At 48.6% G+C, this 26,462-nt stretch overlaps 2 protein-coding genes across 2 annotated transcripts in view; one reads left to right on the plus strand and one right to left on the minus strand.

Moving 5' to 3' along the window:
* Positions 1-26,462, plus strand: part of SORCS3 (sortilin related VPS10 domain containing receptor 3) — a 979,390-nt gene that overhangs the window by 277,867 nt on the left and 675,061 nt on the right. The gene's annotated exons all lie outside the window — the stretch shown is intronic.
* LOC101905453 (scavenger receptor cysteine-rich domain-containing protein SCART1) overlaps positions 17,027-26,462 on the minus strand; it is an 84,187-nt gene continuing 74,751 nt past the window's right edge. Inside the window, exon 15 of the mRNA XM_024985895.2 lies at positions 17,027-21,709. Coding sequence (XP_024841663.2) covers positions 21,690-21,709 — 20 coding nt within the window. The 3' untranslated portion in view covers positions 17,027-21,689. The remainder of the gene's footprint in view (positions 21,710-26,462) is intronic.

The following is a 26,462-nucleotide window of genomic DNA, read 5'->3' on the forward strand; positions in this document are numbered from 1 at the left end:
GAAAAGTATTATTTTTACCCTTCCTAAAGTCAAGCGAGAAAGGCTCTATTTTGGAGTTTCTGGTATCATGCTCATAGAAACAGATTTTAATTGACATGCAATTTCTATCATTTGACACATTAATTTGAAGGGCACATAACTAAAAAAAATATTTTTGAGAACCCTGACTTGCTTTGTTAATTAAGGTACAAGAAAATGCAGAAACCCAAAGACAAGAAATAACCTTAAGAAAATAAGCACCACTCCCAGTGACAGAGAAATCCCAAGCAAGTAAACTAACATCTGATGATAATGTTATCCAGGAACAAATCTGGTTACAATAGGAGCATGATTACAATCCCTTAGAAACACACTCCCTTTCAGGAATGTTGCCTGCTCTTTGTGACTTAAAACAATTGAAGCCACATCTTCCTTCGTCAGCAGCTTTGCTGTTTTTCTTAAGAAAATGTCAGGTCTAACAAACAACATTAAGGTGAGAAATACAATCGGCTACTTATTGGCATTTGACCTTGATGCATGGAGTCATACTAATGAGAAGAAAAAGACATGGCTCAAAAACTCCCCAATAAACTTGAGGAGTCTATGGCGTATGTTTGGCAGTGTTGTGTGTGAAAAACAGCCACTTTCCTTTTGCCACGGTGAGTCTAGCCATTCTAAAGTGTTCCCATCACTGTTATAAGTGTCTAGAAATTCAAAAACACTAATAATTATGTCCACTGTAAAGTTCTGGCATTGACCCTCAGCCTGGCACTTATTCACTCAACAGGCATGTAGTGTTTTACCAATTGGAAACATTTCTAATATGCACCATTGAGTCCATGAGACCATCTATTTTTTCATGGACGTAGGCCAGTAGCAATAACTAACTAGGATTTCATTAGAGCAGCTGGGGTCTCAGCCACAATTTATAGCCTCAAACATCTTCAACACTTGAGAGCTGAATCTGAGATTTCAGAGGTGCATCTAGGCAAACCCTGAATTTGAAAACTGGAGCAGGTCAGTGACTTCTAGTAATAACAATTAACACTTTTTAAAGAATTTACTAAGTTTCAAAGAGCTATGCTAACCACTTTACAAATATTTATTAATGTAAATAACACAATTAATTTACAAGGTGGACCCTATCATCATGTGTTCATTTTTTTTAATTACAACAACAAATATATTTCTCATGCAAAATAGGACAAATGACACATACTTACATGATGCAAATAAAGTGGTGATAATTAAGTTTTCTCTCTGGGGTACCACCGTGATTATGTGGTTTGAAATGAGGGTTAGTGCCACACAGGGAATTTGCAAAACCATTGATGAAGGACAGTAATAGAAAATGCGCTTGGGGAGAAAGCTAGGTATGTGACAGGTTGCTAGGAAAAAATGAAAACAGGAATGACAGCAGCATATATTCTTTTATACACAAAAATGAAGAACCTCAAAACATGATTTGCTGAAGTAGCCATCCACAGACGTTAAATTACTTTTCCTTTGCTTTTGGTTAAAACAGTCTAGGAACGACAATCAGTTCCCCTTCTATAAATAGTATATAAACACCATGATAGGACTACTTTTAGGAGAAAATAATTAACTTTTTAAGAAAAGAAAATTAGTCTTAAACTAAATTAAACATTTACCAATTAATAAATTTCCTTAAAAAGGTACCATCTTCATCCTACAATCTTGAGCATAACACATACACTAGTTTAAAAAATAAAATTTATCTCACAATAAGTGTTAATGCAATGAGCTAGAAAATGCAATTAATGTATCTTTTTAAAAAAATCCTAGCAACAAAAAATAAATTTTAAAAGTAGAACATTTTTGGAAGATAGTACATTCTGAAAAGAATTAATACTTTATTACAGGACATAAGTCAAACAACCATTGCTATTAATATTTCACTATATTCTTAAAAGAAATATTTAAAAAAGAAGTTTCAGGCCTCAGAATTGGAACAGCACTTATAGTTCCATTTATGGCTATGAAAATGTAGTCAAGTTCCATTTTAAAACTGTAGCCAGTGATGAAATATACTTCAAAAACATAAACATTTGGTCTGAAAAATCTTTACTATAGGTTAAAAACAGACTGATGTTTGTTGCTGATGGAAATAACTTTAATCCAATGTGCAAAAAATGTGCAGATATTTGTACTTAAGATACATAAGACCAAAGCTTCTGTATTATTTACATACTTTAAAAGATTTTATTTATTTTTATATAGATTTATTTATTTTAATTGGAGGCTAGTTACAATATTGTATTGGTTTTGCCATACATTGTACATGAATCCATGATGGGTGTATATGTGTTTCCCATCCTGAACCCCACTCCCACCTCTCTCCCCATCCCATCCCTCTACACACTTAAAAAGATTTTAAACATAATGATTTCAGGAAGGACACTGCATCTCCTTTATGGATAATCATGTGCTACAGAGAACCCAAAAGCTTGATGACATTCTTTTAAATTACACAAATGTATCCAAAGAGGCATACCTGTTTCTGTCCTAATTTTATCCTAAAAAACAAACAAACAAAAAAATCCAACTTCAAAAGCAATTATTTGGAATTGTTACAAATGTGTCTCTGAGAGCCAGGTTCCAAATATGCCTCATTTTGAAGATGGGAAGGTTTAAGCTGAGAGGAGTAACTTGCCCAAGGTCACACAGCTATTCAGTGGCAGAGCCAGGACTTAAGATTGACTGTTCATGTAGACCACTGTTGTGAAAAAAAAAAAAGTGCAAATAATGGTTTACATGCCAAGATGGCATCTTGACCCAATGTACATCCCAAAATACAAGATAGGGTATGATTTTGTTGATTGGTCAAATGTTCTTGACTTCCTGGGGAAAAAAATCTACATATTGACAAACATTCATTGATCATTTATTTTAAGCAAAGTACTGTGTATGTAGAAAACATGATTCTTGCCTTTGAAGAAGACAGTGTCTTAAGCATGATAAGCCATGTGCCTTGAGAACTTGAAGGTAAGGAGGAGTTGAAAAAATAAAAGACATCATGTATTCAAATAAAAACACAAATTCAGCAGACATAAAAGTATGAGAAAATTGTAGAAGAAAGAGAATGTGGTCAGAGAGGCAAATTTCAGGGTTCACATTATTATAAAAAAGGCAGCTCCAAATGATGATGAGAACCAAGATTTGGTAATGCTAGCAGGTGGCTGAAAGAGAGAGCTAAGACTATGAGGTCAAAGCCACTGACAGTGACTTCCATTATGAATGGAGAAGTCATCACAGAGGGTAGATATCAAGGGACAATGATGAGAAGGAGAGTTGTAACCAGGAACATGGGAAGGAGCATGGCAAAGCAGACTTGAGGTTGTTACAACCTAAAGGGTCAGCAGGCAGTAGTTGTCCTCCATTATGACACTTTCACAGAGTTGGAATAGACAGTAGCCGTTCCTAATTTCACCTGTCTGAATTACACATCAGAGCTGCTTTCATTTATTAAGAAAATTACCTCTTGGGAGTTTTAGAAGGCCTCCATAGTTTTTGATGCCCCAAACTTTGGTGAATTAGCCAGCCTACAGTAGTCAAAAAGTATAGGTAATAAACATTGGAAAGGGAGCAAGATACACAGTCCAGGGAAACAGTAAGACCTTTAAAATAGCCCTCAGCAGCAGATATTCCCAACATCAACCAGAATGGCAACATGTGCTGGAGTGTTAGTCGCTCAGTAATGTCTGACTCTTTGTGACCCCATGGACTGTAGCCCACCAGGTTCCTCTGTCCATGTGATTCTCCAGGTAAGAATACTGGATTGTGTTGCCATTTCCTCCTCCAGAGGATCTTCCCAACCCAGAGGATCAGTCTCCCAACCCTTGTCTCCTGCATTGCAGGCACATCCCTACCGTCTGAGTCACCAGAAAAGACCTGTGTGTGCTGGAGACAAGATAGCAAAGGATAAATGGAAGTAAAAGAGAAACTCAGCAGGATGTTTGTGCCCCTCAGTGGCAGATCAGAATGGCAGATACCTACAGCCAAACCAGGAACTATACGGAAATGTCTGGTATTCTGTCGTTTATCAGAATTTGTCAGCATGGCCAAACGCTCTCACTCAAACAAAGAAGGAAGGTTTGGAGGAAGCAAATGAGATAAGCCCATGGCATCCTCACCCCTATTAATGTGATTTCTTTGAGTGGCCTTGTTCAGGATAAGCTCCCATTGCTGTGTTCACCTCACCACGGCAGTGAATTTTTAATGCAAGTCAACTGTCTAACAGTATTTGTATTACAGTAATAACCTGGAAGAACTTGTTTAATATCGGAAGACTTAGTGGAGCAGATGAATAGGTGCAACATGATATTCACGGGATAGAAATTCAATTAGAAGCTGCAAGCAGTGCTGGAGAGAGGTGGTTATTGTTCAACACGTACCACGGGGCCCTTTGCCGGAACACAGCTATTAGCCGAACTGGTTGAGAAATTCTGTTTTCCTTTATGGCAATCTGTTAGCTTGTACAAATTTATATTAATAAATACACCAAGCTGCCTCTGTGGTGGGAGAGCAGGATGAGGCCAAGGGCTAGTCACATATTTTAGAATTATGGATTAAGTGCATTATGCCATGCAAATTAAAGATATGCCACAATTATAATAAAAATGAGAGACTGTGCATCTGCAAACGGTGAATGTATGACTACTGCATCCAAAAGAGAATGCTGGGGCCCTACCTGCAAAAAGCAATTGTTTCTGCTCTAAAGAAAAAAAGGGAGGAAATTACTTCTCAGGCACACTTTCTTTCTGAATAGGCAGAACAGTACTTCTTCTAAAGACAGTCAGGTGAAAGTCAAACGGGGCTCTTAACTGTCTCTACTCTGTGCTCAGAACTGGATCTCACTGCTCAGAACCTATACTGTTCAGTGGGGGGCACCTTGGAGTAAGTGGAGGTTGTCAAGTTAATTTAGGAATTAATGGATTCCCAGCAACTAAGGAAGAACGGAAAGCCAGGGGTCTTATTCCACAGAGGGAAAGTGGTCTAGGAGAAAAAGACATCCAGCATTCCACCCCCCTTACTGCATTTCTGCCTCAGAAGAAGCCCTTGCTATGTTTTCCTATTTTCTTTTAGTTTTGAAAACAGGAAGCAACAGCCCTTCTTGTGAAAATGACTGACACATTGGCATCCCCTGCTCCCTGCTGCAGAGGGCACAGATTCCTTGGATTTTTCTTTGCTTTTTCCTTACCACATTTGTTGTGTGGGAGCATACTCAAGTGTATGTGTCTGCGTGCCTGTGTGTGCATGTGATTATAAATCACGTTCTGCAAACAGAATATCAGTCCTTCAAGCCATTCGAGCCATAAGCTCTCACACAAGGCAAATGATGATGCTTTCAACACATAACACAATTTTCTTTCTGCCAAGATTCCAGCATATTGTGCTTTTCAGAAAACAAACTTTTCAACCCATATTGTTTGTAATAGTGCATGGGAGTGGGCGTGCGCCTGCACATTTGGGCAAGCACATGAGATGCACACAAAGAAATGGAGCTAAAGAAAGGACACTCATCAGAAACCCAGACACCCCAAAAGGAGGTGTCCATGCAATTAGCTGTTTCCTTCACTCCTGTATTATTTTTCTATTCTGGGGTTCCCAAATGATGACTTGTGGACTAACCCCTTAGGATTTTTGCAAAAGTATGAGGATTTTGAGGTCCAATTTCACACTTACTGGACCAGAGTCCCTGGAGGATGGGAGTGAGAAGGTAGAAATCTTAGCGAGATTATGGTCTGTCATGGCCAGATGATACTGATGGACACTCAATTTGAAAAGCAATCATCTATTTTCTTGTCCAGACAAAAGACCCTAACACGCAGATATATTCTCAAAAATATTTAAGCAGGAGTATCATCAGACACAGTCCCCTCATTTTCCAGACAATGAAGCCAAAATCCAGGAAGGAAAACCAACTTGCCCAAGGTCACACAGGAGTCATTGCTGGAGTTCAGGCCAGGTTGGCAACATCTCTGCCATTTATAAGTTAACACATAATTTAAGAGCACTTTACCAATTACCATCACATGCATTGCTCATGGCATCTTACGAGTTTCATGCAGGAGTTATATTTATATGACACATTTGGGTACAGAGACTTGGAGAAGGATATGGCTGACCAGTGTATAAACTTTGCTTTATTCAGCCACGTAGACCAGTGTCTGGCTACATGTGAATGATTTGAATTTGAATCAAATGGTCAGTAAGCAGAGCAGTTAGTGTGGGACAGAGCAGAAGTCACCTCCTTGCCTAAAGTACAACTGTGTTCCAATCAGTTAAGACTCTGATCAGAAATACGAGGCAAAAGAATAAAATAAAGACCTCTCAGCAGGGTGGGAGAGTGCCAAGCAAGCATATCCCACAATCCAGAGTCTGCGCATCCCTGGGCACTCCCTACACTCCCTCCCCTAGGTTTCCAGGAAGAGCAGAAGCAAGATTCCAGTTCAGTTGTGTCTTAGGGGCAGGAGCATCTGGGCTTCAGCTCACAAACACTGATAGAAAGGATTCCAGCAAGATGGCTCAAATAAAAATGGATCAAGGATTCAAAACCAATTACCAAAGTATAATCTCACTCAGATGGGCACGGTAAGAATAATTACTCTCCGTAAGAAAAATGTCTGTTGTAGGCACATTGCAGAAGGCTGCATAATTAAATACAGCTGCCAATTCTCATTCATCTTCCTGGCGATTTGCACTTGAGGGTCCACCTGCATTGCCAGAGGCCCGCAGCCAGCACATACAGTGGAGTGAGAGCAGGGCCCCACATTTCTAAAGTAACCAAACTCTACTGAAGACACTGCACCTTCAAAGAATCCTGACTCTGAACATCAGCTGGCATTACCAGTTTAGTTAAGGGGATAACATACACAGACTGCATGTCTTTCCCCCTCCCTTCCTGGAAAGCTCTCACCAATCTCTTTGCATAATTAAATCCTAGCCATCCAGCAAGGCCTAATCCACACTGGAGCTGGGTTCTCTGTGAAGCCATCTCTGTGCCTTTATCTCTTTATCTGCAGAATGTGGATCATGAGAGTAGTCATCTCCTCAGACTGTTGTGAGAACTTAATCTACATGTAATTTTTGAACAGCACATGGCACATAGTCATCTCTCAATAGATGCAACTATTGCTTTATCCTCTTACTCCTCTGGCCAACACTGGCTCACTTCTTCTGACTACTCCTGTCCCTAAGAACACAGAGGATCCCTTGAGCATGCAGGGCTGTTTTTGCTGACTTTGATCTCTGCTCACTGCTGCACCCTCCTCATGCGGGAGGGTGTTGAAAAATCCCCTAAAGGTTCTGATGGATTCTCCCCATGAAGGGCCCAGTGGACCCCCAGAGACAGTGATCCCCCGGAGACAGTGATCCCCCGGAGACAGTGATCCCTGAGCACCACAATGCTGGTCACTGTTGCGCCTCCTGGAGAGAAGGGCAGAGAAAGGCACCAGCCGGCTGCCCTGCACCTACTCCTCCTGCTGCTCCTGTGGCTGAGGCTCTGGATGCCAAGGTCCATGAGCACAGACCTGCCACGCCCCAGCATTCACTGTGCCCCGTGGGTGAGCCTGGGCGTGCTTTCTCATCCCTCCCGCCCCTTTCTTTATTGAGGTCACTGGGGCTGAGCTTCTGTCACGAACAAGCAGGGCCTGGGCCATCGCCTGAGATCAAGGTTGGGCACAGGCCAGCCTCCTCCCACCCCACCTCACCTCCCAAAGCAGCACCCTAAACCATCCTGCTCTTCCTTTAGACACGAAACGCACTTTCAAAATTCCATCCTGCACTGATTCTTTGATGGCAAGGCCTTCAAGCGTGTGTGTGCAGCAGGAGAGCGACCACTTACATGGCTCAGGAGCCTCTCAGAAGAAAGTACTACTACCTCTGTTAGAGAACCCTGGAAAGGCCTAATCCAAGGAGGAGGACCGTGGCATTTCTGGGGAGAGTCCTCTTCCTCCCCTGGCCTCCAGGAAGCATTCCTAAAATCATGAAACATTGGGCACCAGTTCTTCATTGAGAGGTCACCCAGCTAACCCCACAAGGGGACACAGAGACCAAGAACCTCAAAAGTTACGGGCAGCCCCAGGTCAACTGGGGTTAGGCCGTGGACGCCGGATCTAAAGGGTCACAGGGCTCTAAAGGATGGGAGAGCGGCCTTCTTACCCGAGCAGATCACCTCATCATTCGAGACACAAGGCTTGAAGTTTGCCCAGTCGATCTTGCAGTTCAGGACGGTTGGCTCAGAGCCTTCACAGCCAACAAACTGCTGCCCCTTTCTGGGACCTTCTGTCTCTGGCAAGGGGCTGGGGGCCTGCAGCATCGAGCCACACCCCAGCTCCTTGCAGAGGATGGTGCCAGCCTCGAGGGACTGCGGGTCACAGGAGGTGAGTGTCTGGTTGGAGTGCTGCAGCCCCGGGACGCCAGCACAGGGGCTCCTTCCACCCACCAGCTTTATCACCACCTCCAGACCCCCTGCAAAGCAGGAGTGAGTGTCAGAGAAGAAAGGCAGCCATGCCACCAGCCTTGCAGGCTCACCTCTCAGGCTGCAGGGTCCTGCCTGCTCCTTGGGGACTGGGTTCTCCCTGTTTCTCACGGCCGAGCTCCCAGGCCCCCCTGCCTGGCTCCTCCACTCTGTGTCCAGAACAGTCCCCGGGAGTCCTGGCTTCGCCTCTGAGATCCTGCACCGGCCTTCCAGCACCCACCCCTGCCCTGCCACCCCCACCCACCCCGAACATTCTACCAGAGGAGGACAGGACGCTCACCTCCCCCACCCAATAAACTCCACTTGCCACTCCCGACCCCCACCTTGTCCAGGATCCCAGTCCCACCTCAGCCTTGGGCACAGAGAACCCCACCACCATGCTCTGACCCCTGCCCCTCACTCCCGTGCCCCCCAGCCCCCCTCGTCCAGCACCCACCCCCACTTCCTGTTGATTATTCCTCTTTTCTGAAAGTCGGCACTCCCAGCCCCATCCCTGACCCCACAGCCCTGACTGAGCCTTCTTGGAAGTGCTGCCAGGTCTGCATGCAATTCCTTGCAGCCCACCCCCACCCCCCCGTGCGGGTCTTCCTCCACACACACGTTCCGAGCTTACAGCTTGATGAGTATAGGCAAATGCGTCCGCGTGTAACCACCACTCAACCAAGACCCAGCCTTCCCACTCCCCGAGGGGTCGGGAGTTTGGCGAGAATCGCTTGCCTGCTGAGAGTGTCAGGCTCGGTTCCCTGCTGAAACTTTGGGCGCCTCTGAGCGCCCCTCCACCAGCCAGGCTGGACTAGCATCTCCCTGACTCCCCGACCTGTGGAGCGGGAATCTCATCGCCACTCTCGAGTCATCAGCCTGAGGGCCACATAGATGCGACTTGCCCATATGGACACTGCTCAGAGCACTGGGACGCTTCTGAGCCCGGTCCCCAGGCCACAGGCCCTTCCTGTGCTTCTGTGATAGCTTCGCACCCATGGCTGGTGGGGCCCCTTCCCTGCCCAGTGGGAGCAGGACTGCAGGGTCACCTCTTATTCCCAGGTCCAGCACAGGCCCCAGTGCGGGCATCAGAGGAAATGGGGGGCAGGGGCAGCCCTTACCCATGCACATCACAGCTGGCACCCAGTCGTGCGGACAGGGCCGAGGGCCCCAGGCACCCAGAGCGCACTCCTGGATGGAGGACTCGTTGCCCTGGCAGGTCAGGCCGTGCAGCCAGGGCTGAGCCATGATCTCAGGGCCCGGGACCTCCTTGGGGGCACCCAAGGGGGCCCCACAGTCCAGCTCCCTGCAGACCACCGCGGCCTCCGGGAAGCCCCAGGTGTCTGTGCATGCGGTACCCAGCTGGCCCTGGTGGCGGAGCAGCAGGATCCCGTTGCAGCGGCTGATGTGAAGGAAGATGGTCAGCTGCTCCTCAGGGGCTGCTCCTGTGGGAGATGCAGACTCCGGTCAAAGAGCGCCATGCAGACTCTGACCCCAGACCAGAGGGGTCTTTCCAGGAGCCCAGAAACAGGCCCCCAGAGGCCCACGGTCCTTTCATGGGAGAAGTACAAACCTGTTCTGAGTGAGCTCCTAACACCCCCAGCAGCACTGACTGTTTCGGGGCCTCCGGGCTGGCCATGCTGGGGTCCTCCTCCCCACCCCCGATGCCTGCATCTTCATCATGAAGGTGCTGCAGAAGGAGCCCCAGGGCATCTGCCCCAACTCGGTCTGGATCCCTGGGGCCTTGGGCCTCTGAAGCAGCATCCAGGCCCTTCTTTCCAAACCTCAAGGCTGCCACCTCCACCCCCAGAGGACAAGGGGGCTCTGAGAGCCCACCACGGGGCAGGCGAGGACCAGGCCACCGTGACCACCCTCCCAGGGCTTTCCTAGCAGGAGAGGGGAGGGACTCATGGTTCCTGATCCTCCTGGAAAAAGGCAGGACATGGCTCGAGGTGGCTGGGGAAGCACGGGGACCTCATGAGGGCAGGCTGGGTTGGCTTGTGGGATGGTGCTCAGGCCCAGGTGAGGGTCAGGGAGAGGGAGCAGGTAGGTGAGCATCCAGAGACCCCAGGTGTGGGAGGGACCAGCAGCAAGGGGCCAGAGCAGGGCACAGCACTGTCTACACTGCCCCCAGGGCAGAGGGCCCATCCTCCCTGCCTGCCCATCAAGGCCACCAAAAACCTGCTCATGCTCCTTCACCCAGCTCTCCAGAGATGGCAGGTGCACACTCGCACACTCACACACATGTATGCACAATCGCCTGCACACTTGAGAGGATTCAGAATCCCCTCTGTCCCTGTCCTGACTCAGAGGATACAATCCCTCCCAAGGGGTTCACTGCCTGACCAGGGCAGCCGTGTGGCCAGAACCCATCTGCAGCAAGGTCAGAGTGAGGGCCAGCCCCACCCTGGCTCCGGTGAGAGGAAGGCCCGGCAGTGGCGACAGCTGGAGGAATGCCCGCCTCTCCCGGGTGGCGTGTCAGGGCACCTGTGTGTTTCCTAACAAGGCCGCAGCCGGAAGACAGGGCTGGGACACACAGCTTATGCAGGACACCTCTATGGACAGGAGCATCCCCCCCGCAGTCCCAGCCCAGAGAAGGGCAGGGAGAGTCAGCCAGGTCAGGATGTGGGGTCAGGGCAAAGCCGGCTGGGGCCACCGCTTGGCACCGTGGAGGCCTTAGGGGATTTCCTTGACATGAGAGGAGACTGGCTATCAGTCTGAGACTCAGAGAAGGAAGACTGAAGGGCTCCTGGGAGACCAGAGAGGCCAAGAGAGAAAGGTTAGGAACGGAGGGAAGCAAAGCTAAACCCGACCCCCTCCCCACCTCGCAGACCCTCCATGGCTCCAGGCCCCTGCACAGAGGGAGGAGGGGAGCTCCTGAGCCCCTTGGACCAGATGCTGGAAGCTTCGTGGGTGTGGCAGGGTGTGCGTGGGGGCGACGGGCAAAGTGGGGAACGGGAGGTGGTGAGATGGACAGTGTTGGAGGAGATCCCAGACAAAGCACCCACGGTGGTATTTTTACCAACAAACTGTATTTTTAAATCATTCTACACTGTAAAACATCTCAGGAATCATGATTAGTCACGAATGTCAGAACTGAGGCTGGACCCCTGGCACAGGGCATGGGAGCCCATTCCAGCCATACCCAGGGCCGAGCAAGGCCCACCCTTCCCAAGTCAGCCCATCTGCGCTGCCCCTGGAGCAGGAGCAAGACACTCACTTGGGGGAGCAGCCTGGAGGATGAGCACAAGGGGCCCAAGGCCCAGGAGGCAGAGAAGGAGCCTCATGGAGCCACCTGCCCAGCTGCCAAAGTGAACGCCCCGGGGCTGGGCCGCTGCAGTACAGGCAGAGGCTGGGGCGAAGGGGCCAATGAGGGCCCAGAACTCATCAGTGGCTGCACCTGTGATGCTGCACACACAGGCAGCCACTGGGCTGCACAGCCCCGCACACCCCCGTTACCCTGTACGAGCAAGGAGGGCGGCCCCGGGCGGTGCCTCCATCTGGACAAGCATGCCTCTGGGCAGAAGGTGCGGCTGCACAGGCCTCAGGGGCTGCCCCGGTCACTGGGAAGTGTGCAGCTCTGGGTGCCTGGCACCATTAGGGTGCAGGTGGGCGAGGCCCCTGTGCCCAGGACAACACCAAGCCACAACCTGGAAAGGCAGCTCCGTGCCCAGCGAGTTACCTGAAGTGGGCATTCCTCAGCCCAGGTGGCGCGGCGGCGGGTGCAGGCTGACAGTGGGGGCACAGGGGAGACAGCACGCGTCCAGGCAGGGACGCTAGGAGTGGGCACTGCACCAGTGGGAGGGGGCTTCAGGAGACCCAGGGAGGCTGCCACCCTAAGTCGAGTGGTCAGGGAAGACTCGGTAATAAGGACCTGAAGAACGGAGCTGGAGAGTGTCATAGGGAAAAGCTTCTGGAGCAGAGGGAGCCGGTGTCAAAGGCCCTGGGGTGGGAGAACCTTGCCTGGTCCTGCAGCAGCCGGGGGCCCTGGAGCTGGGGCAGGGCAGGGGCAGGAGAAGGCACACGGAGATGACTGACCTCCACCCGGGGGACAGGAGCCCCAGGGGGCCTGAGAGGACATGAACAGTGTGACCCTCACTCTCGGGTTGGCAGGGGAGAGACTGCAGGGAAACGGTCTAGGAGGGCAGGCAGGGGCCCTGGCCAGGGCTGGGCAGGGTCATGGCAGGAAGGGCCCTTTTGCAAGTGAAACTGACCACATCCACCAGATGTGACGGGGGAAGAATCGCAGGTGGACCCAGGGACTGAAGGAGCAGAGGTGAACTACAGCCAGAGACAGGCTGCTTTTGATACGAGGTTGAATTTTTCAAAGATAAGATTATTTGTGTTTGCACTTCGTTCAGTCATTTCAGTTGTATCCGATTCTTTCCGACCCCATGGATTGTAGCCCGCCAGGCTCTGTCCATAGGATTTTCCAGGTAAGAATACTGGAGTGGGTTGCCATGCCCTCCTCCAGGGGATCTTCGCACCCAGGGATTGAACCCCCATCTTCTGCGTCTCCTGCACTGAAGGTGGATTCTTTACCAGTGAGCCACTGGGGAAGCCCAACATTAAATTTACCAAGATATAATTAACATACCATAAAATTCGCCATCTGAAACTAAAATGCAGTGGCTTTTAGTATATTCACAGCACCATTTAATTCCCGAACACTTTGTCACCCTGAAAGGAAACCGCGTGCCCACTGGCCGTCACTCCCCAGCCCCTCTCCTTGCTCTCAGCCCCGCCACTCGCCTGGCCTCTGCCCCCGGATTCGCCGAGTCTGCCTGTTTCTCACAAATGGAATCAGGCAGCACGTAGCTTTCCCGTCTGTCGTTGAGCTTCGTGTGTTCAGGGATCATCCCTACTGTGTCTGTGCCAGGCCTGTCTTCCTTTTACGGCTGAGCAGCATTCCATTGGGTGGATGGGCCCCCCTCCCAACTGTCAGTTAATGGACACTTCCGGGTGTCTTCCGGGTGTTGTGAATAATGCTGCTGGGGGTGTTTGTGCACAAGTCACTGTATGAATGCACATTTCCACTTCTCCTGGGTGTGCACCTAGGAATGTAACCGCTGTGTCACGGCTGACCTGAGGCGGCCTCTGAGGCTGGAGGACTGCCTCCCAGAGCAGCTGCACTGCTCTCATTGCTGTAGCCCCGCACTTTGAGAAACTCAGAAGGACAACGCAGATAGTGGAGCGCGGTTCATCACACAGGCGGGCCCAAGGCAGAGTCTCCTCGAAAGAGTTCTGCTGCTGCTAAGTCGCTTCAGTCGTGTCCGACTCTGTGCGACCCCACAGACGGCAGCCCACCAGGCTTCCCTGTCCCTGGGATTCTCCAGGCAAGAACACTGGAGTGGGTTGCCATTTCCTTCTCCATCCGAAGAGTTCAGGAAAGGTCAAAAGGAGACACCGCGGGTCCATCCACTTCCCAGAATCCCTCTCGCCGGCATCCATCTTGGCTGAGCGATCATTCTGACTCAGAGTCCTTCCTGGCGGCGCACGCATGGCTCAGCCAAGATGGATGCCGGCGAGAGGGATTCTGGGAAGTGGACGGACCCGCGGTGTCTCCTTTTGACCTTTCCCGAACTCTTCTGCTTGGTGGTGGCTTCTTAGTTCCGTATTCCTTACCAGGACCTCCTGTCATAAAACAACTCATGCAAATGGTTAGGGTTAGGGTTAGGGTTAGTTACTAGAGAGCCTGGCCAGGGTGGGCAGTTTCAGTCAGTGTGCTTCCCCTAACACTCTTAGCCAAGGACCCCAACCAGTTTTTGTGAAAACTTTATATACCTTAAGTGTACGTGTCCAAACCCACCTCCCCAAATTCCCTGAAACAAGTCTGAACAAAGGAAAAGAAAGATACAATCAAAGTTAACCCGTGATTCATACGCCTTAAGCCTAGGTAGTTAACAGTGGACAATTATCAATAGGCCTGTGGTCATACCCAATAAGCATAATAGAATTTATGATTCTATTCAGTTACACAGATAATTAGGGTATTCTTTTAGGCAACAGAGAGTCTAGGTAGGAGCCCTGGGGCTCTTCCTTCAGGGGGCCTGGTTTTCCAGGTGGTATGTCGTTTCCATGCATACTGGGCATGGAGCTCAAAGTCCACAGTCCGGCCCAAGATGGAGTCCTGCTTTCAAGACGGAGCCTGTTCTGTCTGTTTCCTCCTTCATCATGTCTGCCTCCCGAGTGTGAGGGCTCTGACTTCTCCGTCTCCTCACTGACACTTGTTAGTGCCCCCGCAGTGCGTGTGCGGTGGAGTCTCCCTGTGGCGTTGCATTTCCTCTCTGGCTGACGACGCTGAGCATATTTTCATGCTCTTGTTGCCCATCAGCACATCTTCTTTGGCGAAATGTCTATTCAGGTCTTCCACCTAACTTGGAACGGGGTTATCTTTTCATTGATACGTTGTAAGAGTTCTTTACATTTTCTGGACATTTAACTCTTATTAGATATATAATTTTCAGATATTTTCTTCTATTCCAAAGGTTACCTTTTCACTTTCTTGATATTGTCCTTTGATGCATAAAAGCTTTTAATTTTGATGAAACTCAATACACCTTTTTTCTTGGTTGTTTATCCTTTGGGTGTCATTTCTAAGAAACCACTAAGTCAAGGTCATGAAGATTTATCCCTATGTTTTCCCTAAGAGTTTTATGATTTAACTTTTAAATTTAAGTCTTTGATGTGTTTTTTCTTTTTTCTTAAATTTATTTCTTTATTTTAAATGAAACAAAGATGAATATTTTTAATGATAAAAGGTACAATTCACAAAGAAGATAGACATCATAAACCATTACACACCTTAACAACAAAGAAACAAAGATACATAAAGCAAAAATAAGAAGAAATACAAGGGAAAATAAAAGTACATAATCATAGTGAAACATATTAACATTTCTCTGAGAATGTTTTATCAAGCACAGGAAAAATAAGAATAGGAGCATCTTGAATGATGTTGAGAGGGTAACCGGCAGGAAGGCCAGGGGTCTCCAAATGGAGGAGACAGAGTGTCAGGTATTTTTTATCTCTCTCTTAAGTGGCAGGAGGAAACAAACTAATGTTAGATTTTTTTCCTCGTCTCTATACAAATTTAAAAAGAGGTTTCTCTTAAAATTCTGTGTTGCCATAACAACACCTGGGTCCACCTGAACTTAACTTTTCTCAAACCTTGAAGTAACCGATTTTCTTATGGAAATGTTTGTCTTCAACCACGTCAATGAGCCATGTATTCTGTCTTCAGGTCGTTTCTAAGACCCAGAACAGACTTCACAAACCAGTATGTTTTTTACTCACGCAAATGTTCTCTTAAGCTATGTTAATGAGACTGATTGAACCAGAGACCAAATTGCCAACATCTGTTGGATCTTCAAAAAAGCAAGAGAGTTCCAGAAAATCATCTATTTCTGCTTTATTGACTATGCCAAAACCTTTGACTGTGTAGATCACCACGAACTGTGGAAAATTCTGCAAGAGATGGGAATACCAGACCACCTGAACTGCCTCTTGAGAAATCTGTATGCAGGTCAGGAAGCAACAGTTAGAACTGGACATGGAACAATAGACTGGTTCCAAATAGGAAAAGGAGTACGTCAAGGCTGTATATTGTCACCCTGCTTATTTAACTTACATGCAGAGTACATCATGAGAAACTCTGGGCTGGATGAACCACAGGCTGGAATCCAGATTGCCGGGAGAAATATCAATAACCTCAGATATGCAGATGACACCACCCTTATGGATGAAAGTGAAGAACTAAAGAGCCTCTTGATGAAAGTGAAACAGGAGACTGAAAAGGTTGGCTTAAAGCTCAACATTCAGAAAACTAAGATCATGGCATCTGGTCCCATCACTTCATGGCCAATAGATGGAGAAACAGTGAAAACAGTGGCTGACTTTATTTTGGGGGCTCCAAAATCACTGCAGATAGTGATTGCAGCCGTGAAATTAAAAGATGCTTATTTCTTGGGAAAAAAAGTTATGACTAAACTAGATAGCATATTCAAAAGCAGAGACATTACTTTGCCAACAAAGGTCCATCTAGTCAAGGCTATGGTTTTTCCAGTAGTCATGTATGGATATGAGAGTTGGACTATAAAGAAAGCTGAGTGCGGAAGAATTGATGCTTTTGAACTGTGGTGTTGAAGAAGACTCTTGAGAGTCCCTTGGGTTGCAAGGAGATCCAACCAGTCCATCCTAAAAGAGATCAGTCCTGAATATTCATTGGAAGGACTGACACTGAAGCTGAAACTCCAGTACTTTGGCCACTGCTGGGGACCAGCCCCGGCTGATCCAGGGTATTCGAAGGAGAGACAGCGTAGGCGAAGATCAGGAAACAACTGCTTAATTAAACGTTAATTAAGGATATAAACAGTAATAGAATAAGGATAGCTCAGTGAGGAAATTCAGTGGAGAAAAGAGGCTGAAATAAGGATAGCTCAGTGAGGAAATTCAGTGGAGAAAAGAGGCTGAAATAAGGATAGCTCAGTGAGGAAATTCAGTGGAGAAAAGAGGCTGAATAATTCAGCCAGAAGGTAAGAGAAAGAACGACATGGTGAGACCAAATTTCAGTGAACAAGGCCCGCACTTTATTTTCCAAAGTAGTTTTTATACCTTAAGTTATGCATAGAGGATAATGGGGGAAGGGGTAGAGTCAGGCAGCAAGCCAGGCTTTCTTCCTGCAAACTTAGCATATGCAAAAGCTTAGGTGATTTACATCATCTTCTGGCCCGGAGGCCTGTTAACATTTTAAGACCCTTTCTTCAGAAAACTTATTTTTCTCTAAAGGTGATTGGTCAGGAGCCACCCTCCAAAAGCATTAGATAAAGTTGCATTCCTACAGAGCAAAGGTGTGGTGGGCTATAACAAGAAAAAGAATTAACTCAAGGGTCCCAGGTTACAAACGTTAAAGCTACTACTTACACCAATTATATTAATCAATACACTGCCAGGGACACAGCAGGTACGGGATATGGAAACTTAGCAGCAAACATTGGCCCAACAAGTGAAAATCCCTTCACCAATACAATTTCTAATCAATCTTTTTAACTACTCAAAAGAATCTGTGTTTAGACAGTTTAGAACATCTCCTGCCTCTCACAGTTGGGAGGCTCTGAACAATCACATGTGGCCGGAAAAACCTATTCAGGCAGGCTAGAGGATTTCCAAAGGAGTTTGTAGGTTGAAACACTGTCACACCCAGGAATTATTAACTGGAGCTGTAAGCTAACTCTTTTTTCAGAGAGAGGTAGTGGGGGACAGCCCCCCGTAAAGTCAGAGGTGTAGGTGAAAGCACAAAGCAGAAAGTAGGCAGACTCTGGTTTTGGGTGTAAATGCTCGAGAACTTCCAGGGGGACTCCTGAGGCTCGATCCCGCCTTTGCGTGTGCCAAGCCTCCTTCCTCATGACCTTTGTCATGGGCGGAGCTCCTCACGCTGGCTACCGGCAGTGATAGAATTCCAGTTGAGCTATTCCAGATCCTGAAAAGTGCTGCACTCAACATGCAATATGCACTCAATATGCAATATGCTGGCTCCCGGCAGGCCACCAGATGCAAAGAAATGACTCATAGGAAACAACCCTGAAACTGAGAAAGATTGAAGGCAGGAGGAGAAGGAAATGACAGAGGATGAGGTGGTTGGATGGCATCACTGACTCAACAGACATGAGTTTTAGTAAACCCCAGGAGGTGGTGATGGACAGGGAGGCTTGGTGTGCTGCAGTCCATGGGGTCGCAAAGAATCAGACATGACTGAGCGACTGAACTGAACTGAAATTTATGAGACTGTATTTGCTTGGAAACCTGCCTTTCTTCAAGATTCATGTCAATCATTTTATGGCCCAGGACAACTCACCTTGTGCCAATGTTATCTCAAAATGCATGTTGTGGGTGAGGGGCCTGGTGCCAGTCTCTGAGTTTTGAGACATTTCCTTTCTCTAATTAGCAGCCTGCTAATAGCTATGAAACATCTGGCTAAAGACTAGCAGGGGGCACTATTTCTGCCCGCTTCTGATGTCTATGTAAGAAGCTGTCTCTATCTCTTTTATACTTTAATAAAACTTTATCACACAAAAGCTCTGAGCGATCAAGCCTCATCACTGGCCCCAGATTGAATTCTTCTCCTCTGGAGGCCAAGAATCCCAGCATCTTTCAAGGTTCTGCAACAACCTTTCAATGTCACTAACAATTCAAATATAATAGATTTATATCTAATTAATTTATGTTAATCATATCCTACAGAAATCTATTTAAAATTTGGTATCTCATATGTTGTTATTAGATGTCCACAGGACATTTAGAAAAACTGGCAAAGTAGAATTCTTTTTTGTGTGTGTGATCCAGTTATACGTATACACATATATTATTTTTGAAATTATTTTTCACTGGAGATTATTATAAGATACTGACTACAGTTTCCTGTGCTATACAGTAGGCTTGTTGTTCATTGCATATCTATTTTTAAAGTTAGAAATCTAACATTCTATTTATACTAAGTCAAACAAGTGGAATCAAAATGTCATAAATGTTTTGGTTAGGCAAAAATTCATAAGTTTTCTAAAATATATATATTATACATATTATTTATATATATGTATACAAAAGCTTTTCTACTATGTTTAATAAAGGCTTGAGAAAGAACGTAGAAAAAAAAGAAGAGATAAGAAATTAGACAACTAAACTAAATGAAGTGGGAGCACTGGTTATGAAATAGAAAAAGTGAAACAAACTGGATAAAAGTAAAAATCCTCATATAGTCCAGGTGTTTTTAAACATGGCTGCTCATTAGAAACACATCTGGAGCTCTGACAAAAAAGAAAAAGCAATACCTGGGCACTTGTATTTTTCAAAAAATTCCAAGATAATTTTAAGTTTTGTTTCTGGTGAGCTAGGGGTCCAACTTTATTCTTTGTATGAGTATGTCCAGTATGTACAGGGCTTCCCAGGTGGCACTAGCAGTAAAGAACACGCCTGCCAGTGCAGGAGACATAAGAGACCTGGGTTTGATCCCTGGATCAGAAAGATCCCCTGGAGGAGGCCATGGTGACCCACTCCAGTGTTCTTGCCTGGAGAATCCGATGGACAGAGGAGCCTGGAGGGCTACAGGCCATGGAGTCACAAGCCGGACTTGGCTGAAGTGACTTAGCATGCACGCAGTCCAATTGTCCCAGCATCGTCTGTTGAAGCGACTGTCTTCTCCTCATTGGTCTCGGCACCTTTGTCAGAAATCAGTCAGCCGGAGGTGTGAGGGTTTATTTCTGGGCTCTCAGTCCAACTCTACATGTATCCTGACACCAGGGTAACACTGTCTTGGTTACTGTCATTTTGAATTAAGTTTTGGAATCAAGTGTGATTCTTCCATATTTTTTTTTTTCCTTTTCAAGATTCTTTTGGCTATTCTGGATCCCTGCTTTTCCCTATGAATTTTAGGGTCAGCTGGTCAATTTCTGCACAAAGTCAGTTGGAATTTTTGTTAGGGTTAGGGTTAGAACTTTTATAAGGATTGCATTGAATCTGCAGGTCACAGAATTTGGGGATGAGGTGTTTGTTACACATCCACATGGAGACAGCCTGCAGGCATCTGACCGTGAGCAGAGAGTCCAGGGGAAGGCTGGGCTGCAGGGCTGACTCTGGGAGCCTGGGTGCCATGAATGAGGACAGAGAGAAAAGAGAAAGAAGGTCTCGTCTCTCTCAACGACGAGATCTGGAAAAGTTCTACTTCAAAAGAGTTGGGGGGGAAAGGAGGAAAAGGCAAAACAGCCCAGGAGGAGTGAAGAGAGAAAGGTGGAATGTTTCCATGCGCAGCGTGGGATTAACTAGTCAAATGCTGCTGGTGGTCACACAGGGTGCGACAGGGCGCAGCAGGAGGCGGTTACGGTGACGGTGACCTGAAGGGCACCAGGCCAGAGCCGACCCTGTCGGTTCGGCAGGCGCCCGAGGGGGACCAGCAGGGCCACTGCCCAGGGGCCGGAGAAATGGAGTGTTGGGCTCAGGGGAGTGAGTCAGGGAGGGCGGCTGCTGGTGAGGCCCCGACAACAGGGAGCACGGAGGCTGTGGGAGGGGCTCGAGGCCGCTGGAGCCTGGCCTTCACCAGCAGGGGGCCAGGCGCGCTGCAGCCAGGGGCTGTCCTGCTGGAAGCGCAGAGCATGCAGAAGCTGGGGCGCAGAGCCTTCATCTTACTCACTGTGGTTTTTCAGTGACAGGGAAGCAAAGTCATCCGCTGAGAATAGGACCCAGAGGCTCAGGGCCTGAGGAGAAGGAGCTGTGACATCGTGGCGGCAGGAGACTCACAGACTGCGGCCCTTCGCATTCACACGGCCCCAAGCCCACCTCTGGCCACTTTCTTCTGCACGGTAACAGTAAACAGAAAGTTGGCAACAGATAAGGCTGATTTAGTCCAGCCTGACCCCTGAGCGGCCTCCACAGAGATGTGGCAACCCAGGGCTCTGTCAGGAATCAGTCTCCATCAACACGAGGCGTTGACCCAGCCCTGAGCATCTCAGGGCCACAATCTCTGATGTGCTGGGTACCAGTCACAGCTGCAGACAAGAGTCTTGGATGCCGGCCCTGAGGCTCCCGGAGGGTAGACACTCACATTATGGATCCTGTGGCCAAACCGTCCACGGTCCAGGTCAGCTGCAGCCTCTGATGAAGCCTCTGTCCCGGGGGGTGGGTGCTGCTGGTGGACAGGGCAGGGAGGAGCCACCTCTGCACGTCCTGCACTCTTGCCTCCAGCCCAGTCACTCACGGAGGTGGGAGTGTGTTTCCACTCTCTAACTGCTGAGAAGCCACTGAGTTCTTTCAGAACTCAGGGGTGGGCTAACTAGGTGGTTCCTGCCTGGGGTTTCTCACGTGGTTGCGGTCAGATGAGGGCTTGGCTGGGCTGCAGTCCACAGCCACTCGCCCACCTGGCAGTCAGCTGGGGCCAGCTGGCAGCGTGAGCACGTCTGAGTGGTGTCTTCCTGCACCTTGAGTGACTCACCGTGTGGCATCTGGATCCCCACAGGGGCCATTCTGAGGCCCACTAGAAGCTTCGAGGCTCGCTGTGACCCGCCTCAGAGTCTCACAACACCGCTTCTGCTCCCACACTGGTCAGTCAGTACCAACACAGTCCCAGACAGAAGGGAGGGTTGGCCTGCCCTCTGCGTGGGTGCAGCCTCCTCCTGTGGGTTCCACAGGCCCCAAGGGGTCAAGCATTGGGTCCCCCTCGTGAAGTGGCAGATTAATGACTTCAGTTTTTCCTGTAAGAACCTAGAAGAAGAAGAAGAAATTAAACTCAGAGTAAACAGAGGAAGGAAATAATAGAAATCAGTGTGGTAATAAATAAAAGGGAGGACAAAGCAATAAAAATCATTAACACATTAAAGGAAACAAGAAACAAAAGAAAAGACAACCCACGCATTGAGAGAAAATACTTGCAGATGATGTGACCGATAAGGGATTAGTCTCTAAAGTTTACAAACAGCTCATGAGCACTGAAGAACTGATGCTTTTGAACTGTGGTGTTGAAAAAGACTCTTGAGAGTCCGTTGGACAGCAAGGAGATCAAAACAGTCAATCCTAAAGGAGATCAGTCCTAAATATTCATTGGAAGGACTGATGCTGAAGCTGAAGCTCCAGCACTTTGGCCACCTGATGTGAACAACCAACTCATTGGAAAAGACCCTGATGCTGGGAAAGACTGAAGGCAGGAGGAGAAGGGGATGACAGAGGATGAGATGGATGAGTTGGCATCACCAACTCGATGGACATGAGTTTGAGCAAGCTCTGGGAGTTGGTGATGGACAGGGAGATCTGGTGTGCTGCAGTCCATGGGGTCGCAAAAAGTCAGACACGACTGAGCGACTGAACTGAACATGACACTTAACGGCATCAAAACAAAAACCATTAAAAAAAAAATGGGCAGAAGGGCTTCCCTTGTGGCTCAGTAGTAAAGAATCCACCTGCTAATGCAGGCTTCAGTCCCTGGTCCAGGAAGATCCCACATGCCACAGAGCAACTAAGCCCATGAACCTCAACTACTGAGCCCATGCTCTGGAGCCTGAGAAACACAGCTTCGGAGCCCACACACTGCAGCTACCAGAGCCCGGGCTCTGAAACAAGAGGAGCAAGCACAGCGAGAAGCCCAAGCACCACAGCTAGAGAGGAGCCCCCACGCGCTGCAACTAGATAAAAAACCCTCGAAGCAATGAAGAACCAGCACAGCCAAAATAAATAAACAAAATTATTTCTTTTAAAAATGGGCAGAAGACCTAAGCAGACATTTTTCCAAAAGACACTTCCCAAGTGGCATTAGTGGTAAAGAATCTGCCCACCAAAGCAGGAGACGCAAGAGATGCGGGTTTGATCCCTGGGTGGGGAAGTTTCCCTGGAAAAGGAAGTGGCAACGCACTCCAGCATCCTTGCCTGGAGAATCCCATGGACAGAGGAGCCTGGCGGGCTATAGTCCATGGGGTCGTAAAAAAGTCAGACACAACTTAGCAACTAAACCATCACCATTACAACCCCATAAGAACTTACTTTCTCCTGAGCACCTGAGCCCCGCATACTGGCCGTCCCCACATTGGCGCCCTGGCCCCCAAGGGCAGTGGAACAGCAGGCACTCGTTGCCCACACAGAGGAAGGCCTTGGTCCACACGAGCCCCGAGCCCTGGCCGAAGTGGGCGCTCCCAGTAGTGGACACAACCACACCACACGGCAGCTCCTGGCACACCACGTGGGTCACGGCCCTTGATCCAGGTCAGCATCGCAGATGGTGGCCCAGGTCAGGCCATATCTCTCCTCCAGGTGCCCAGTGCAGGAGGGTTCGCCACCCCCCAGCCGGGCTTCCATGTGTCCTGGGGGCAGACCCTAGGTTGAAGCAGACCCCTACCTGAGGGGTAGGCAGACCTCTGGGCAAGTCCCATGGGCAGGAAGGATGCAGGAGAAACAGCCCCCAGGGGCCCCCCGGGGGCTGGACGCCACTTGGACTCTGAGAGCAGTGCTCACGTCCTGCCCCTCAGGCCCCACAAGGGCCGTGGGTGGAACACAGCCACTGCAGCCCTGCACCCAGGGCCTGGGCCCTCACCCCCAAAGCTGGGGCTGCTTGTGTGACTGGCACTTTAATATTCCAGTCAGTTAAATCCTGGTGCCTGTCCTCACCTTGGCTGGTGCAGTCAGAACCCTGTGGGGGTAGGTGGTGTAGCAGAGGGTCATCTCTCCAGGTGACTTCAGGGCCACCAAGGAGAGAAGCAGAGTCCTAGGGAGGCTCCCAGTCGCTCTCCCTCCCAGGGCATGGAGGCAAGCTGGCCAAGCTGGAGGGCCCCTGCCCCTCCTCCAGGCAGTGGACGGCCCCTTAATGCACTGAGCATGGCTAAAGTGGGTGCCTCTGTCTCAGAGATCTTTGGGCTGTGTCTCCCTACCTGTGATTGTCATTTTCATTCTGTCTGCCCTCTGATGGAGAAGGATACACTAAGGTTATCCGTCTAGTCAAAGCTATGGTTTTTCCAACAGTCATGTATAGATATAAGAGTTGAACTATAAAGAAAGCTGAACACCAAAGAATTGATGCTTTTGAACTGTGATGTTGGAGAAGACTCTTGAGAGTCCCTTGGACTGCAAGGAGATCCAACCAGTCCATCCTAAAGGAAATCAGTCCTGAATATTCATTGGAAGGACTGATGCTGAAGCTGAAACTCCAATAGTCTGGCCACCTGATGCAAAGAACTGACTCATTGGAAAAGACCCTGATGCTGGGGAAAATGGAAGGTGGGAAGAGAAGGGGATGACAGAGGATGAGATGGTTGGATGGTATCACCAACTCAATGGACATGAGTTTGAGTGAACTCCCGGAGTTGGCGACGGACAGGGAGGCCTGGCGTGCTGCAGTCCATGAGGTCGCAAAGAGTCAGACACGACTGAGTGACTGAACTCCCTACCTGACACAGCACTTGGGAGTCTGTAGGCAGCTTGCCCAGGTCCAGGAAGTTCAGATTGAACCTGTAGCTGAAGATGCTGGACTGTTTCCTTACAGTTCATGACCTTAGGCACTCGGCCCTCAGGGACCCCAAAGAGGTAGGGTCTGGATGCCTGGAGTGCAGAGCGGCTCCCCAGCCTCCTGCACAAGACACCCGCCTCCATTGCGTGCAAGCCACCCTTCAAGACAGGTCTTCCCGTCCACGGCTCTCAAAGGTCCCAGCACAGGGATGCCCACCATTCAGTCCCTGGGTGGCCAGCGTCCCACCTGCACAGCAGCACAGGAGCCTGCCTTCCTCACCTGAGCCCCGTGGCCATGAGGGCCCCACTCCACACGCAGGGATCACGGCACTGGGGCAGAAAGGCCATTCCCTCCCTCCCAGGACCCCGGAGAGGGAGGCAGACAGCAGGTGCATCGAGCTCCCCCAGCCAGGTGCCCAGCAGTGTGGCAGGAACGCACCCCTTGCCCTCTGGCTTCCAGAGCTTCGGTGGGCTCCCCGCCAGAGCGGAGAGGGCCAGAGGCGAGCATCGCTCAGCCACAGGGCAGGCGGTGGGGTTGGCCTGGGGGTGGGGGTGGAGCGCCGCGCTGCAGATGGTCGTGAAGGTGACAGTCCCCTGAACCCTGAAAGGGCTGGGGCGTGAAAAGCAGCTGGGGAAGTGCCGCCCGGCCTTTGGAGAGGGCACACGGCTCAAGAAGGTGCCCTGTGTAGGGTCATCGTAACAGGGGGAGGGTGGAGGGTCACAGCCCAGGGCTCCTGGGCTTCCACCCTGGGGGCTCCCTCAGGCGGGAGTGGGGCGTGGCGGGGAGAGTGGCGCGTCCCACCTGGGCTGCGCGGTACTCACGCATCCACACGGGCAGCCCCAGAAGCCCCACAGCCCCAGTGCGCAGCCCCAAGCGAGGCCCACGCACCAGCTGCTCTGGAGCAGGGAGCGAGGCCTCTCCCGGGCCGCAGCGGAGGTGGGGGCGTGGCCGCCTGCAGACACCCCTGCCTCCCGCCCCCGCCCAGCGGTCGAGGGCCCGCCCTGCAGCAGAGACAGGGACTCGATGGCTAGGCCTTCCAGACAAGAACGCTCATAACTTCGTGGATGGCGGGAAGGTGCTTCTTGTCCAGGATTTTCAAAACTTAAAAATCTTTGTGTATGGTGTTAGAAAGTGTTCTAGTTTCATTCTTTTACAAGTGGTTGACCAGTTTTCCCAGCACCACTTGTTAAAGAGATTGTCTTTAATCTGTTGTATATTCTTGCCTCCTTTGTCAAAGATAAGGTGTCCATATGTGCGTGGATTTATCTCTGGGCTTTCTATTTTATTCCATTGATCTATATTTCTGTCTTTGTCCCAGTACCATACCGTCTTGATAACTGTGGCTTTGTAGTAGAGTCTAAAGTCAGGCAGGTTGATTCCTCCAGTTCCATTCTTCTTTCTCAAGATTGCTTTGGCTATTCCAGTTTTTTTGTATTCCATACAAATTGTGAAATTATTTGTTCTAGCTCTGTGAAGAATACCGTTGGTAGCTTGATAGGGATTGCATTGAATCTATAAATTGCTTTGGGTAGTATACTCATTTTCACTATATTGATTCTTCCAATCCATGAACATGGTATATTTCTCCATCTATTAGTGTCCTCTTTGATTTCTTTCACCAGTGTTTTATAGTTTTCTATATATAGGTCTTTAGTTTCTTTAGGTAGATATATTCCTAAGTATTTTATTCTTTTCTTTGCAATGGTGAATGAAATTGTTTCCTTAATTTCTCTCTCTATTTTCTCATTATTAGTGTATGTGAATGCAAGAGATTTCTGTGTGTTGATTTTATATCCTGCAACTTTACTATATTCATTGATTAGTTCTAGTAATTTTCTGGTGGAGTCTTTAGGGTTTTCTATGTAGAGGATCATGTCATCTGCAAACAGTGAGAGTTTTACTTCTTTTTTTCCAATTTGGATTCCTTTTATTTCTTTTTCTGCTCTGATTGCTGTGGCCAAAACTTCCAAAACTATGTTGAATAGTAATGGTGAAAGCGGGCACCCTTGTCTTGTTCCTGACTTTAGA

This window comes from Bos taurus, chromosome 26, assembly GCF_002263795.3.
Source record: "Bos taurus isolate L1 Dominette 01449 registration number 42190680 breed Hereford chromosome 26, ARS-UCD2.0, whole genome shotgun sequence".
NCBI classification, from domain to species: domain Eukaryota; kingdom Metazoa; phylum Chordata; class Mammalia; order Artiodactyla; family Bovidae; genus Bos; species Bos taurus.